The sequence below is a fragment of the Erithacus rubecula genome (genome assembly GCF_903797595.1).
Source record: "Erithacus rubecula genome assembly, chromosome: 3".
Classification (NCBI taxonomy): Eukaryota; Metazoa; Chordata; class Aves; order Passeriformes; family Muscicapidae; genus Erithacus; species Erithacus rubecula.
Window position 1 is genome coordinate 20,211,335 of NC_136689.1, and position 14,747 is coordinate 20,226,081.

The following is a 14,747-nucleotide window of genomic DNA, read 5'->3' on the forward strand; positions in this document are numbered from 1 at the left end:
TTGAACTGGTTATTTCTGTGGGAAAAGCGGCACACCTGCGCCTGCATGGGGCTGTGCTAAAGGCTCTGCTCTGCGCCATGCGAGGTGCCCCCTTCGGCTCATTAACGCTTCACGCAGACAAGCACTCGCAGGGAAATCTTCAGGAATTGCATCTTCTCTCGCGTTCTCAACTCCCTGCCCGGCTCTACATCTTTTCTGTGGTTACAAGGGATTTTTTCGTCGCTGGGTTTCCTTGGTGTATGTTTAATAATGGTCACGCCGAGCAACCAAATAACAATCTGATGGAGGTTTACATTTTTTCAATGCACTTCAGTTTCCTAAAAGAGATTTTCAAGCATCAGGCTCTTCAGTTCAAACCCTTGAAAATGATGCAAGTCGAGAGAAATTCAGCTCGAAACCAGCAGCCCACACTCCGCCATCTCCCCCCGCTCACGAGGGCCGCCCGGCAGCCATGGGTAGCTGTGTCTGGGTGAGGGGGTGTCCCGGTTCGGCGGGGTTTTGGCAGGTTCCCGGCGGAGCCCCCGCGCTCGGTGCTCGGTGCCCGCGGCCGGGGCGCGGCCCGGCCCCGCCGCCGCCAGGGGGCGCCCGAGCGCGCCTCCCCCGGGGGGCGAGCGGGGCCGAGCGGGGCCGAGCCTCCCGCGCCGCCCCCCGCCCGCGCACGGCGGCGGCCGGACCGCACCTCTCCGCCCCGCTCCGCACCTCTCCCTCCGTCCCGCACCGCCGCCGCACCTCTCCGCCCCGCTCCGCACCTCTCCCTCCGTCCCGCACCGCCGCCGCACCTCTCCGCCCCGCTCCGCACCTCTCCCTCCGTCCCGCACCGCCGCCGCACCTCTCCGCCCCGCTCCGCACCGCACGGCCGCCGCACAACTGCGCTCCGCTCCGCTGCGCCAGCGAGAGCCGGCTGCGGAGGCGGCGAGGATGCTCCCCCTCAGCCGCGGGCGGCCCCGCCGCTGGCAGCACCCGCTGCTCCTCCTGTCAGCGCTGCTCTGGGCGCCGGCGCTGGTGGCTTTCAACCTGGACGAGGAGAAGCTGACGGTGTACAGCGGGCCCCCGGGCAGCTACTTCGGGTACTCGGTGGACTTCTACATCCCCGACCCCAGCACGTGAGTGCCGCCGCCGGGGGTGGCGGGGCCGGGCCGCCCGGGCGGGGAGCGCTGCGGGAAGGCGGCGGGCGAAGGGCGGCGGGGCGACAGCGCCCGCCTGTCCCCATCGCCCGCTGACCTCCCGCTGTGCTCCGCAGGGTCAGCGTCCTGGTGGGAGCTCCCAAAGCCAACACCACGCAGCCGGACATCGTGGAAGGAGGCGCGGTGTATTACTGCGCCTGGCCCGCCGCCCCGTGCAGGCAGATCCCCTTCGACAGCACCAGTAAGTGCGGGACGGCGAGTGTCGCGCCGCCGTGCCCGGGACCCCCGCGGCTCCTCCGCCGTCCCTGCGCTTGGGTCGCTTGGATCCCAGCATCTGCGCTCCGATAGAAATCCCGCTCCTGGGAGTCTGAATGCATGTGTTCTTGCAGGGAAGGGTTTAATGAAGAGAAATAACAGGATTGTCGCCTCCAGAATCAGTAGTTCATCTTAATAACTGCCTTTTTCTCCTTCTTTAGTGAAAGGTATTTGTGGCAGATTCCTGCTTTTGAAAATGATTTTGCATGTTCAGAAGGCAAAGCCCCAAAAGCCTTGTCTCACACTTCTCTGATCCATGGATTTCTAGTCTTTGCTGGCATTTTCAACGAGGGAATTTCTGTCTCTTCTGATGGATGAAGTGCCTCGGGTGGCATGCTTAGTTAATTCTATTCAGAAAGCAAGAATTTTGTTTCAGAATACTGAAGCTAGATGCAAACCGATTTAGGCACAATGTGGATAGATTGTATCCACTTCTAAAATCCCAAGACAGATGTTTCTTATTTAATTAGAGTGAACACACGTTTTAAACAATTCAAGCTGTTTATGTTTTCTGTTGTCTCTTCATAGGTCTTGAAAATAATTTAAACCTAGTGTTTGCAGGGACTTTAAAACCAATTCCTTTATTTAGGCAGACTTTGACAGTTTGACCATTAAGCAAAAGTTACTGTTCTTTGGGTTATATATTTCATCTTAATATTTGTGGTTTATTGAAATGAGAACAAAATACAATTCTTTTGGTTTTCTTTTTTCTGAAAGCAGAAGTTAAATTAGAAGAGTTCACTTAACTGTAGCAAATAAGCAGTGAAGTTCTTCACTGCTCCCAACTCCAGCCACCCACATCTTATTGCTGTGTTAGTGTCTGGGAATGCTGATCAGGATGACTGTCCCATCTTGCTGAGCATTCTTCAAAACTGAGTAAGTGATAGCTCATGTGTGTATATATGGCTACTGGGGCAGGTAAAATTATATACAGCATCTGGTTATAAATGGAAATATATATAGACAGTATGTACATTAATTGTAATATGTCCTGAGTGTACATATGTAAAATAAAACCAGGAAACAGAGGAAATATTCATGTATTTCCCATCTTATCATTAGTTAGTTCATGTAACAGAAGTGGAATGTATTATCTATACAAAATAATTTCAAGTTTGAATAGAAAATTTACCGACCAAAGGAAAATTCCATCACATTTTTTGAAGAGTAGTTTTGAAAAATTTATAAAAAATTAATGATGAAACCTAGAAGGACATCTGACTTTCTTGTGGGAAACTTGGGATAACTCCATAGTCTTCACAGAGATGTCCTTTTGAAGGTACTATGGAATAAAGGCATAAACAAACTGAGGAGTAAGAGTATCAATAAGGCTTTGGACTGTAAACAACTGTTCAGTTTGGAATCTCCAAGGAGCAGTTCATTCAGTCTTCCAGAGATGGTTGTGCTCTCTAGACAGCATCCTGACTTTTAGGCAGCTGCAGTTAAGCCAGAGGGCGACGGTGGTGTAGGCAGAGATGCACTGTCCTTATGGAGGGATGGCAGCACAGGCAGGTTTAGCAGTGCTGTCCCTGTCTATTTCCAGTCCCGAGGGCAGTAAAGGTGGCATTTTGCAAAACTCAGCCATGTCCTGTAGACAAGGACCCTGGGAAGGTTTGCTTGTACCACACCCTGTTCTTCACTGCCAGCAACAGAAAGGCCATCTCCAACATTCTTTAGACAACTCCTCTTGCTGATTTCTGGATGTATATTGCATGCCATTTTTTCTCTCCCAAACCCATTATTTACATAACCAAGTTTTTCTTCTTTTCCACTATTCTCCCAAGCAGAGTAGTCCACATGAGCTCTGTCCTAGGTGAAACTATTTCAAATAGTCTGTCACACAAAGTTCCTTTTGAAGCCTTTAGCTGTTGTTCCTGCTGGGACTTAGATAGTACTTGGTAAATAAGTGGGGTATTTTCAGTTCATGGCTCCTGAACAGGCATCTTGTACTCATTATGACTTTTACAACATCACTCATAAATGTTGCTATTTCAATTTTTAATATTTATTTTAATAAACAGAAACAAGTCAGTCTGGGTTGTCAAAGATCATACAAAAAGTTGTTGATGATACTGGTTACTGAACTGGGAGCTTTTTCTTCTTCTTCCAGTGCCTTTACCACAAGATTATTCTTTCTTCCAAATCAAAAATACTCAAAAGTTGTTAGAAGACTAGAATTTCAGTTGTAGCAACTTTAATATTAAAGATTAATGCTTCATGCCTTGTAGGAGATCTTTAAAAGTCTTGTGAAGCTTTGAGAATGTTTTCTGAAACAAAACAGAAGAACTACAGAGGCAGCTTCAGAGCTGAAAGTTTTCATTTTGATGCATTTTTTATACAAAGCTTCCATTTTTCAATTCTTTCTTCTTGACTCTAACTAAATAATATCTGTTTCAATTAGATTAGCAAAGCATAATAAAAGAAACAAAACTACTGAGTAATTGAGAGCGTTCTTAATAAAGTTCAGAAGTAAAAAGTGAGTGGAACTCAAAAGAACTGGAAAGAAAGGCAGTGTGAACCAACAAGTGAATACAGAATTTGCTAAATCAGCATTTTTCAGCCTCAAAAGTTCAGTGGGGAGGACTTCTAAATTCTACAGAATTTGTTAAAGTCAAGCAGACTCACATATACTATATCCAACATTCAATATGAAATTACTTCATGTCACAGAAACTAATATTTTCACTATTGTGTAAAAATTCAAGAGATTGACAAATCCAAGAGGTTGAAAGACAGTGGCTTAAATTACATATGAGGATGAGGGCTCATGTCTACTGCTTCTGAGGACTGGATGCCCAAATGAAGCTCAGGTATGTTGCATTCAAGGCAAGTTGTGTTTTGCCCTTGAGGAGGGAACATGCAGTATGTGCTCTTGGATGATGTTTGGGCTTTTACTGCCACAAAAAAGTATCTTATGTGGACATCTAACTGGTAAGACTCATATGTAACTACACAGATTACTTCTGTTTCCACAAAAACAGTACAGCTAATTTCAAGTGAGATTCCTTTGTTTGCAAATGTTTTTGTGTTATTTGTATTAATACTATTACTGTCTTGGTCCTACCAAATGAAAACAGTGAGGACACTGACTAGTATTCTGTGATGGCTTAAAGTCAAGATTCTGCACATTTTCTGATATCATAGTGTAGAGTTACTTTGTAGTAATTTATAGTTATCATGTGTTTTACAGTCATTGAGGTGTTTAATGAATGGCCTTGTTAACTAAAAAGGAACAAAATCTCTCTCCACCAACATTTAAGGCTTGTTAAGAGGTAATGATGAACATGAACAGGCTCATGAGTGAGGAGAGAGAAGCAAGAAAAAAGTAATCTATTGAATTTCTAAACTGTTTATTGCCTTAGACAGAGGGGGCATTTATTCAGGAAGTGATATGAGGGAACCAAGTAAGTGGCAGATGTCTAAGTTAACAACTTAGTCTTGCTTAGGTTAATTTTATGATGTTCAGTGTTGAGATAGGATGATTTTTGGTTCTGTAAAGGCTCTTTGGCTGAAGGGATTTGCTTGTTTATTTAGTTATGTGAGTAATATATTTTTATTTTTTAAAATAACTAAAGTATTATTTTTAAAAATGTCATTCTATATCCTGAGCCATAGAGTCCCAAAGGGAGAACATGAGTGCCAGGCCTAATTGAATCTGGCCTCCTGACACTGGAGGGACACAACTGCAGTGTTGCCCAGTAGAGCAGGAATATGACACTGCAAGGGATGCACCCAGTCACTGGCAAGGTGCAGGTAACCTCCCTCTTACCACACAGACTGTAGCACTCAGCACTACACTTTATTTTTTGGATCACATAAGCTTTAAATGACAAAAGAACAGTGTTTATAGTTTATGAAGCCCCCTTACTCTTTTTTATTTTTCCTCAGAGGCTAAGATCAGGAGAGAGAGTAGACACTGTATTCCCAGGGAAAAATACAAAAAAACTTTAAAAAATTCATGACTGCTGTTGAGTGCCCCGTTCAACCTGTCAAACACAGACTGGGCTTCCTACTACTATCAATGATACTCAAAAACAAGACTACTGCTGAAATCATCTCTGTGGCACTGTGCATGTGTTAGAATGCCCAAGATGGTCTGAGTGCTATGGGCAGCTGCATAACCTGTGTTACTATGGAAATGTATGTGGGCTAAACTACCCTGCTGAGAAGATGGCTTAATCAGAGTTAAAAGAGATGCAGGAATATCTGCAGCCCATTCCTAAAAGCCACATCACCTAACTGAAATTGCTCTAGAGGAAGTTGTCCCCAATGGTTACTAATTTCTCAGACCACCTATCTCTGTTTTTCATGGTAACTAACCCAGAGATTTCTAAAGCAGTGAGGTTATTTACTTGCAATAATTAATCCTGTTGATGAAATAGCATTCCTGACAAGCAACAGAGTGGCAAAGGAGGGAAGGAGGATGAAATTTTGTCATGTAGGATTTGAGCTGACCCATCCATAAGCAAGTCATGTAACCAGACATTCCCATATGGGTTGGCCAGTGATATGGCCTGCAGCCAAGAAGGGGCTTTCTCAGGAACTCTGTGTTTCCTGCTGTTGATACAGCACTGACTCTGCAGTACTGTGTTTGCACTTCTTTAAAGCCCCCTAAATCTGTGTGCCAGGGTCAAGATGTGGGAAGAAGCTCAAAGCACTGCTCCTGAGAGCACAATGGGGGCTTTAACCTGCTCCATTGCAGCAGGGAGCTGAGATAAAGTATAATGGAAGAGCTTTTAGTATCCCCTTACTCCAGGAAATACAGATTGAAGGGCAGCGACTCTTCTCCCTTGTTTCCCTGCTTTGTGAAGTTGTCCGGTTGCATTGCAGTGTAAGGCTGTGATACCCTGAAACCCAATGAGAGGACAGGGAAACAAGCGTTGGCATCATATTAAAGGCTTGTGGTCTGTCTTTCCTCTCTTACCTACACAAAGCTAACTTCTTTCCAGTTTCTTCTGTATGAAATGGGTTTACAATGACTATTTTTGCCTTAACACTGAAGTAGAATTACCAAGTCCTTGTTTCAGCTTTGTGCTCTTCCATTTAGCTGCCAGGAGAGGTAGCAGGAGAGCAATATCAAGAAAATTTTCTCCTCTCTTGATTAACTAGGCAACCTCTGAACCATTCAAAGTATCTTGCAGACAGAAGCAGGCTTAAATAACCCCTAAAGTGTGTTATTGCATTTGAAATCTGGTAAAAAGCTAATAGTTCAGATTTGGGAAACTCATTATTAAGGTCAATTTTAGTTGTAATACTTAATAGGCCACATCAAGTTCCTCTATTTTAAATTAGGTCACAAAGGCAGAATTTCAGATACTACTTCTCTTAAATTTCCAGAACACACTGGCGTATTTTCTTTGCTATCAGTTAACTCTACCAGTTTTACTAAAATAGGTTATATTTTTCTAAACTAGTGGGAAAAAATCTGACCAGCCTCTGAAGAGGAGCCAGGAGGGGGGATGTAAATCAGGTCTGACCAAGTGTGCAGTTGATAAAAAACATGAGCTAATCTGGCCAGCAGTTGAGCTGATTGTAACAGAACCCAGGTACTATATAAGGAGAAGATGTATTGTGGGACTTGAGAGCTTTAGTTACATGAAAAAATCGTTAGCTGTGGAGATAGTAAGATTCTGGGGAAAACTTAGAAGTCTGTTATAAAACAGAATTTGCATCTCAAGAGAAATTGCTGAAAGAGAACTTTTAAATGTTGACACATTTTAGTCCTCTATGCCAGTAAGACCTTATCCGGAATGTCATGGTTCATTGGTAGCATTCTGATTTATAATAGACCCTCATCAGTTTCTTTTGTGAGTCTCAGCCCCATCTAAAGAAAGGAAAAAATACTCTTAGCTATGTTAGTTCAAGCCCTGAGGTCTTAATTTGTTTTTGATCAGATTGTATTTGGGGAAAAAATCCTACTGGGTTTGATGATTTGTTTTTTTCTTTTGATTCATGTAATGTCCAAGTAAAGCTCTCTAGATATGATCTATTAAATTAAAATGACTCATATGAATAGCAGCTAAGTTGCAGTAAAAACCAGATATAAAATAGATGGTTGCAGAAACAGATAAATCTAAATATAGAAGCAACTCTTCTCATCATGACAGCATTTTGCATGTCCTTACTATTTCTCAACACTTCAGAGTCCCTTTTTCCCCCCAGCATTAATTGAAAGCAATTGTTTGGCTTAGTTCCCGAGATCATAGCTGGTGTTTAGCTTTGCATTTGAATTCAGTCTCTCTGGTGAGGGTCTAATGTCAATGAGACTGTGAAAGTTACTGAGTTACCTTTGCTTTGAAACAGGTGGTATCATTGAACTCTTATGGTAGTGATATGGTGGTAGGATTGTCAAGATTCTCGTTTCCCTCACTTCTAGAATATGTGAGCAAGTATGCCAGGACCCTTCACTCTCCTCTTCTGCAAGCCAGAGCACTGATGATGAAGCAGAGCTGCTTTCAGAGTTAACTGAGGTTGCTCAGAGCCTTTTGTAGCCAACTTCTGAAGCCATCCCAGAGAGGGAGAGCCACTGTCTCTCTGGGAAATCTCTTATAGTGCTTAAGATTTATTCAGAAATTCCCTTGCTGCAACTTGTGTCTTGTTGCCCCTTTTCCTTTTGCTGCCTACCTCAAATGGGAGTTTGGCACTGTCTTCTCTCTACCTATTGAACACTGGATGAAGCACAAATTGATCATCCTTTGCTTTCTCTTCTTTAGGCCAAACACCTGCAAGTAGTGATGTCTCAAAACAGTACACAACATTCCAAATGTTGTCTTGATGTCAGGGATATTCACTTTCATTTACCTATATAAATTTATGGAAATATTTGTTTGTTTTATATGTTTGTATTCACATTTTGTACAAATAGGGATAGATTTAGATAACTGTTCACCTCTACTCCGTGTATATATAATTATGTGCAAATATATGAAATCCATGTGTTGTATTTTACCTATATTTTTTATGTGATGGATGTGCATAGATACACACAGAGATATATCAAAATAAGTATTTGAACGGGATTTGCCATCATGGATATAGGCACAAATCTGAGAGCAGAGTGTAGCTGAACCTGCTGCAGATGCCTGGTTAATGGACATCTGTGTTTATCCAAGACATACAAGCAAATAGACCCATTTAAACATAATAATTTACACATAATACTTTGTAAAATTCCAGAATGGTGAAAATGTATGTGAAAGAGTTGCAGGTATATTACATAAACAGATATTTTGCTTTGACTAGAAGCAATGTTTTCCTGTGTTTTAAGTTTGATTAAAATATTTTTACAGAATCACAGAATCATTTAGGTTGGGAAAGACCTCTAAGATCATTTGAATGATCACCACCTCGATTTGCTTATTTCATTTGAGTATTTTTAAATTGTAAAAGATGCTGCATTTTTTACTTACAGTTTTCAAAAGCTGGATGAATCACACTAAGTAACCATTAATGTTTCCCCATACATGTCTTACACAGTTATTAATTAGTATTAAATATTGGTAAGGGAAATGTTTGATTCATGTCCGTTAAGCTGTTTATGATGTGCTGACTTAGTGACTGAGAGGAGACTAATTCCTGTAGAAAGCACCAAATTTACTCTAATGTGTGTAAATGTATTTTGTATAAAGTATTTGTAAAAAGTATTTTCATTGACACTTGCTCTAGATTCAGGCTTGAATTCCTACAAGTGAATTTGTGCATTTGCTCGTAACATGTGTTTGCTTCTTGCTGTCCGAACTCAAATTTTTGTATTTGTCCAACTACTGTTTTGGCAATGTAAGAGGTTTTTTGGGTTTTTTTTTTTCCCAATTGGTAGCCCTGAGGTACCTCAACTAAAAAACTGGGTGAAGGAATGCTGGTTTTAATAATCATGTTTGTGTATCTCCAGAGCTGCTTCTGAAGCTGTATTGTAGGACAGTACCATTTATAGGAGGCATGGCTCCTGCAGTAGAAAATAAGGTGTTTTGGGTTTGCTGAAATTCAATTTAGAGATGTCCTCATATCTATATTTACATTTATAAATCTCTCTGCTCTTTGCATACTCCTGATTGTCTGGGCCTTAGTTTGCAATACAGTCTTAGACAGTATCATTATCAGTGACTCCAGAACTGCATCTCAAGCCAAATTTGCAAGTCATCCAGACTGTTGGCCATCTGGAACAGCTCCTGGGCTGGCTCTGAAGCAATCCAGCTGGTACTCAGGCACTCCTTGGACCTCTCTGTGGACAGGCTGAGGCGTTGTGTGCCCAGCCCAGCTGCTGCCTTGTACTCTTGTTATCCTTGCAATAGTGTCACATACCATGATACAAGATAGCCTGGACTCCTTCCTAAAAGGGGCCAGACATTCTCTTCCAGAAGAGAAGATGATATGTGAATGCAACCTGAATTCCCACCAAGTTTTTGTTCTGTGCAAAAATATAGCTGTGGGTAAGGTACAGACTTAGCCTGTGGGCCTCAGATGCCCATAAATAGCATAAGGGGAGATATTTTCCTGCCATATAATGGTGTTTTCAGGATGCAGACATGCTACTCTTTGTAATGCTTAGATAATGCTGTTATGAGGAATATACAGATTTTTTTTTAAACTGGATTGGGATTTATCTGGGTCTTTGTCTGATTCTAAGATGGTTCTCAATGGATATTTACAGCTGGGTAAAAAAATTATATATATACACTTTCGATACTTTTAGGCCATGATTCTTCTGACCTTCTGAAAGTTTTGCTTCAGGAGGAAACGAACTGGTTTAGATCATGTCCTGAGATGTAAGTGGGTGATAGCTCAGAAGTAGACAACTGCAGCAGGGCACAGTAATGACAGCTTGTGTGTATTCAGACAAGTTAGTTGTGTATATTGCTTTATTTTGCTAAAGTTAAATGGAAAGCAGTAGATGTTTTATAGCATTCTGAAATACTGATTAGTTGTTACATACAAAAAACTAAACTCTATTTTAAGACAAAACCTCAGAAACTGGGAATATGACTCCATAGGTGTAGCAACGATGCTGAACAAAAATTATTTATCTGTTGTATTTTTCAAATTATTTTCTAATGAAAACCCCATGCCACATGATCAAGGATTCCTACTACACCATATGCCACCAAATGCGGTGGAATTGTGCATGTGTGTATGTACAGTTGCAGATTTACTGGTAAATTCAGCTGTGGTTTGATAAATCCTCCAAGAGGTTGTCTGAGTTTTAAAATTTCACTTCTTTTCAACTGTTGGTGTACTTTGCCAAAAGACAAGTATGTTGTTTTGATTGAAAATGTAAGCTCCTTTTAAGTTAGAATACTGGCCATGAGTATCCTCAGAGCTAGGCTAGCATTGGCTGCTGTAAGCTGGCTATGGCTGATTTTCAAGCTTCAAAAACTTTGTTTCTATCAAGATACCATCTGTGGACATTGATCATATTCAGATCTGTTGGAGCATTAAAAAAAAGAAAAAAACCCAACCATTTAAAGTCTGAAAGGGTCTGACTTCACTGGAAAAAATAATCAGAAGTAGTGTTGCCAACAGCTAGGTAGGAGCTGGCAGCGCCTACCATGCAGTGTGTCAAATACACTGTCTCTCCCATCCACACAAGTTTAGGCCTAACTCCAAAAAAATGTATTTTTAAAACTAATTTTTTGAGTAATTTTAAATTATACTTCCTGAATTTTTAAAGAGCTAAATATTCCTGAAATTTATCTCTCTAAGCATAAACTTCTACGGTGGCTGCTGTAATTGGTGCATCACAGAAGCAAGTACTTTTATGAAGGAAGTTGTTTCCATAGAGACTTTCAGACTTCAAAAGATTCATTCTAGTTCATCTTTCCTTCATGTTTATTAGGAAAAAATACAGAGATAGAGAAACTTGTTCTCCAAGTGTGATGCATTTTTTCTTTCTAATTCAGTTTATAATATTTATGTGGTTACCATAAGCTGAATCAGTGGTGAGCTAACATCCTAGAAAACATTCAGGTATCTCCTGTATTCCTGCTGGGCAAATCCCAAGGAGTGTTGACTTTTTAAAATGTTGTGAAAAAATGAAATGGCTGTATTTTTTTCTCAGTTATTTAAAAATGCATGTAAATCCTTAGAATATGGTCTGACACTACTTTTTTTTTTAACATCCAAGGTATACAGTATGTGGTTTTATTTTCACTTAGAGTGACTAAAAAGAATTGATTCTTCTGAAATCCCTTCTGATAGGAACCAGAAACAAACATAAGGGAATGCAGATACAAGGGGGTAGGAGTAATGCCCTGCTTATGTATAAATTGAAAAGTTCATTAGGAATGACTGGTAAGGGAAGAGCACAGCTCATGAACATATGGGAAATCAGTTTACTTCAGAGAACTGAGGGTGAAGAGAAGGGATGTCTGCTTTTTATTAAAACCTGAAATGCATTATAATTGGCTTGAATCTTTGCCCAGATGGCTTCTCTTATGCTGACATCTGCAAGAGTGTATATAAAGGAACATTAGGAAGCTGTCTCTTGTGACAGTGTGTACACATGTAATTCTGTTAAAAACTAAGTCCTTTGCTATCTGTAGTGTTGGTCTTTGAATAAGCATGCTGAGAAATGTCATTTGTTTGACAAAATCTAATTATAGAACATGCTTTTTACATGGAAAGTTTCTACCACATCTGAGAAAACTTTTTAGGGTTTTTCACTTATTTTTGTTGACTCTTATTCATTCTTCATCACAAATTACAACTAAACTTTTTTCTTTTATTCTCTTTTTTTGTTTGTTGGTTGGTTGGTTTTTTTATGGCAGGGCAAAACATTTCTTATTCCAGTCCTGTGTATTTTTTTCGAAAGTTTAAGTGTTATTATTTTGAATTTTCATGTGGGAATTTAAGGTGATTTTGCTGACTAGTGAAAAGGTTAACTGATAATAAGTCAATTTCCTGTTGAATGGGTTGGATGATGACAAGTGCATACAATGTAATATATTCTTTAATCTGTTCTCTTATGTTAAAAATAAACTGTCAACATAGTGCTTCTTTCTTTGTCAGACAACAGGAAAATTAAAGTCAATGGCACCAGGGAACCTATTGAATTTAAGACAAATCAGTGGTTTGGGGCAACAGTCAAAGCTCATAAAGAAAAAGTTGTGGTAAGTCTTATGCATTTTATATTCATTTGGATATAATGTTTATTTGTCTCAAATGTGTATGTTTAATAGCTTTCTATGTGTACATTATGGAAATAACTGATTAGAAAACAGCAGAATGTCATATTGTTGTGGAAGTGAATGATATTTTTTAACAGATAATAGACATATTTCAGAGCTACACAGGAACTGATAGCTGTATGCTATAATGTGTTTGGTATGATGAAGATATATTTGGAATGTTAAACATTGAATGTAATGAAATTGCATGTATTTGAATGTAATGAAATGTTTTGAAAGCCAAGAAAACCTGTTGATGCTCAGTTAGGAAAACACCTCTTTTGTCACATTTGCATTGTTTTGAACAGCTATGTCATAGTCTTGGTGAAATAACTGCAAAAAAAACCTAATAAAAATCAGCTGATAAACAAACTCCCAAATCAAGATGGCTATCAAAATGCAGTATCTGTTTTCCAGTTTGACTGAACATTTTACCTGTATTGATAGAGGCCCAGCAGTGGGCAGATATTTTTAATGCCTAGTAAGTGCTGGTGATGCTGCTTATACACAACAATTTATATTTCCAATAGCATTAAGGTTTACATTAAAAACAACACTGAAGTAATTGTGATAGGAATAATTGGTTTGGTCATTAGCTTTGCTAGTTTTTACAATTGCTAAACAAAAAGTTACCTTGGGATTGATTAAAGCTTCCAATTACTACTTTGAAAGTAGTCATAAGGGAGGAAGTATTGAAAGAAAATGCTTTTCCTTATATTGTATCCCTTGTGGTTAACCTACAGAAGGATTTTGAAATGAAACAGGTAATGAGTAGAACATCAAAGTATTTGGTTACAGAGCTAAGTAAACATAAAAATTATAAAAAAATCCAAAAATAGATGAACATTTTTCATTTTCTGTACTCTACTAAACAATTCACAAATTGAAATAAAATACTTCTTTACCATCATTTCTGAAATGTAAATCAAGTGAGTAGAAAAACTCATCTCCAACAGATGTGCTGTGTCTGTACTGACCAAACTTCATTTATTTGGGGTAACTCTGGAAAGTTAAAAGCTGGAAAGTTTTGTCTGTTAAGCTTTGTAGGCTAAGAGAAAAAGGAAATGTCATCAAACTGTTAGGAGCTTGTTTTTTAAGCTACAGATTTAATAGTAAACTGCATGAAGTCAGTATTTATGATTATATTGTTCTTGTTTCAATCCATTTGACTTAATGTCAAATGGACCTAAAATCACCCTCACAGGACTCATACTATCTTCAAAAAAGACACTGCTTCTCTCTTCACAAGTTGTGTATCTTTTATCTTTGTTGTGTTTGTAATACCATGGAAGATTAAATATCTAGGCAAAACTTCCTTAGCAAAAAACAATACGCTCAGACTGAATGCCTTATAGCTGTATCCTGTCTATGAAGATTTTAACCAGGGGGTTATAAAGAGGCAGACACTCTGATGATTGTGATTGGCCATATGACAACCCTCTGACAAACCTCCTGCTAAGAGGAGTCAGTTCTGCTGCTCTGCCCATTATCTTAGGACATATCAGGACAGAACTGGGATTGCCTTCAGCCACATATATATGAGCAGTAATAGAGCACACATATTACTTGTGAAGCAGACTTAAAAGGGTATTTGTAATGTGGCTTAAATGTGACTTGTAGTCCCTGACAGATTTCACCTGCCAAGGACTATAAGTGAAACATCAATGTGCTTTTCAGGTTATAATGAAATTATATGAAGCAGTGGTCCTGCGTTTTCTTCAATCAGTATCTTGTGATCATTGCTGTATGAACGATACAACACAAGAGAGAATCCTGGTACACAGCCTATTAAAAACTGTATTTTCCAGATGTGAGAGTATGTGACAGACAGTATGTGTGTTTTCTGTTTTGTGTGCCTGTTTTTATAGGCTTGTGCTCCTTTGTATCATTGGAGAACCCTAAAAGACAGTCCTGAGAAGGACCCTGTTGGCACCTGCTATGTAGCAATTCAGAACTTCAGTGCCTATGCTGAATATTCACCTTGTCGCAACAGTAAGTATTAGTATGAACAGTCTGTGTTGGAGGAATTGATTTTGCACTCAGTGTTTTCATTCTTTCAGTCTTCACACCATCAGGTCTTGGTTGAATGATGGTTACTATATGGTGTTATTGCACTGAATGAGGACATAAAGAAAAAGTAGCATTAAAC

At 39.9% G+C, this 14,747-nt stretch overlaps 1 protein-coding gene across 2 annotated transcripts in view; it reads left to right on the forward strand.

Moving 5' to 3' along the window:
- Nucleotides 1-787: 787 nt before the first annotated feature.
- ITGA8 (integrin subunit alpha 8) overlaps nucleotides 788-14,747 on the forward strand; it is a 111,049-nt gene continuing 97,089 nt past the window's right edge. Inside the window, exons 1-4 of one of the 2 annotated variants that reach the window (XM_079301705.1) lie at nucleotides 788-1,103; nucleotides 1,241-1,365; nucleotides 12,441-12,541; nucleotides 14,467-14,590. In XM_079301705.1, the coding sequence (XP_079157831.1) occupies nucleotides 919-1,103; nucleotides 1,241-1,365; nucleotides 12,441-12,541; nucleotides 14,467-14,590 (535 nt within the window). In that variant the 5' untranslated portion in view covers nucleotides 788-918. The remainder of the gene's footprint in view (nucleotides 1,104-1,240; nucleotides 1,366-12,440; nucleotides 12,542-14,466; nucleotides 14,591-14,747) is intronic. The other variant, XM_079301706.1, reaches the window with a different exon arrangement.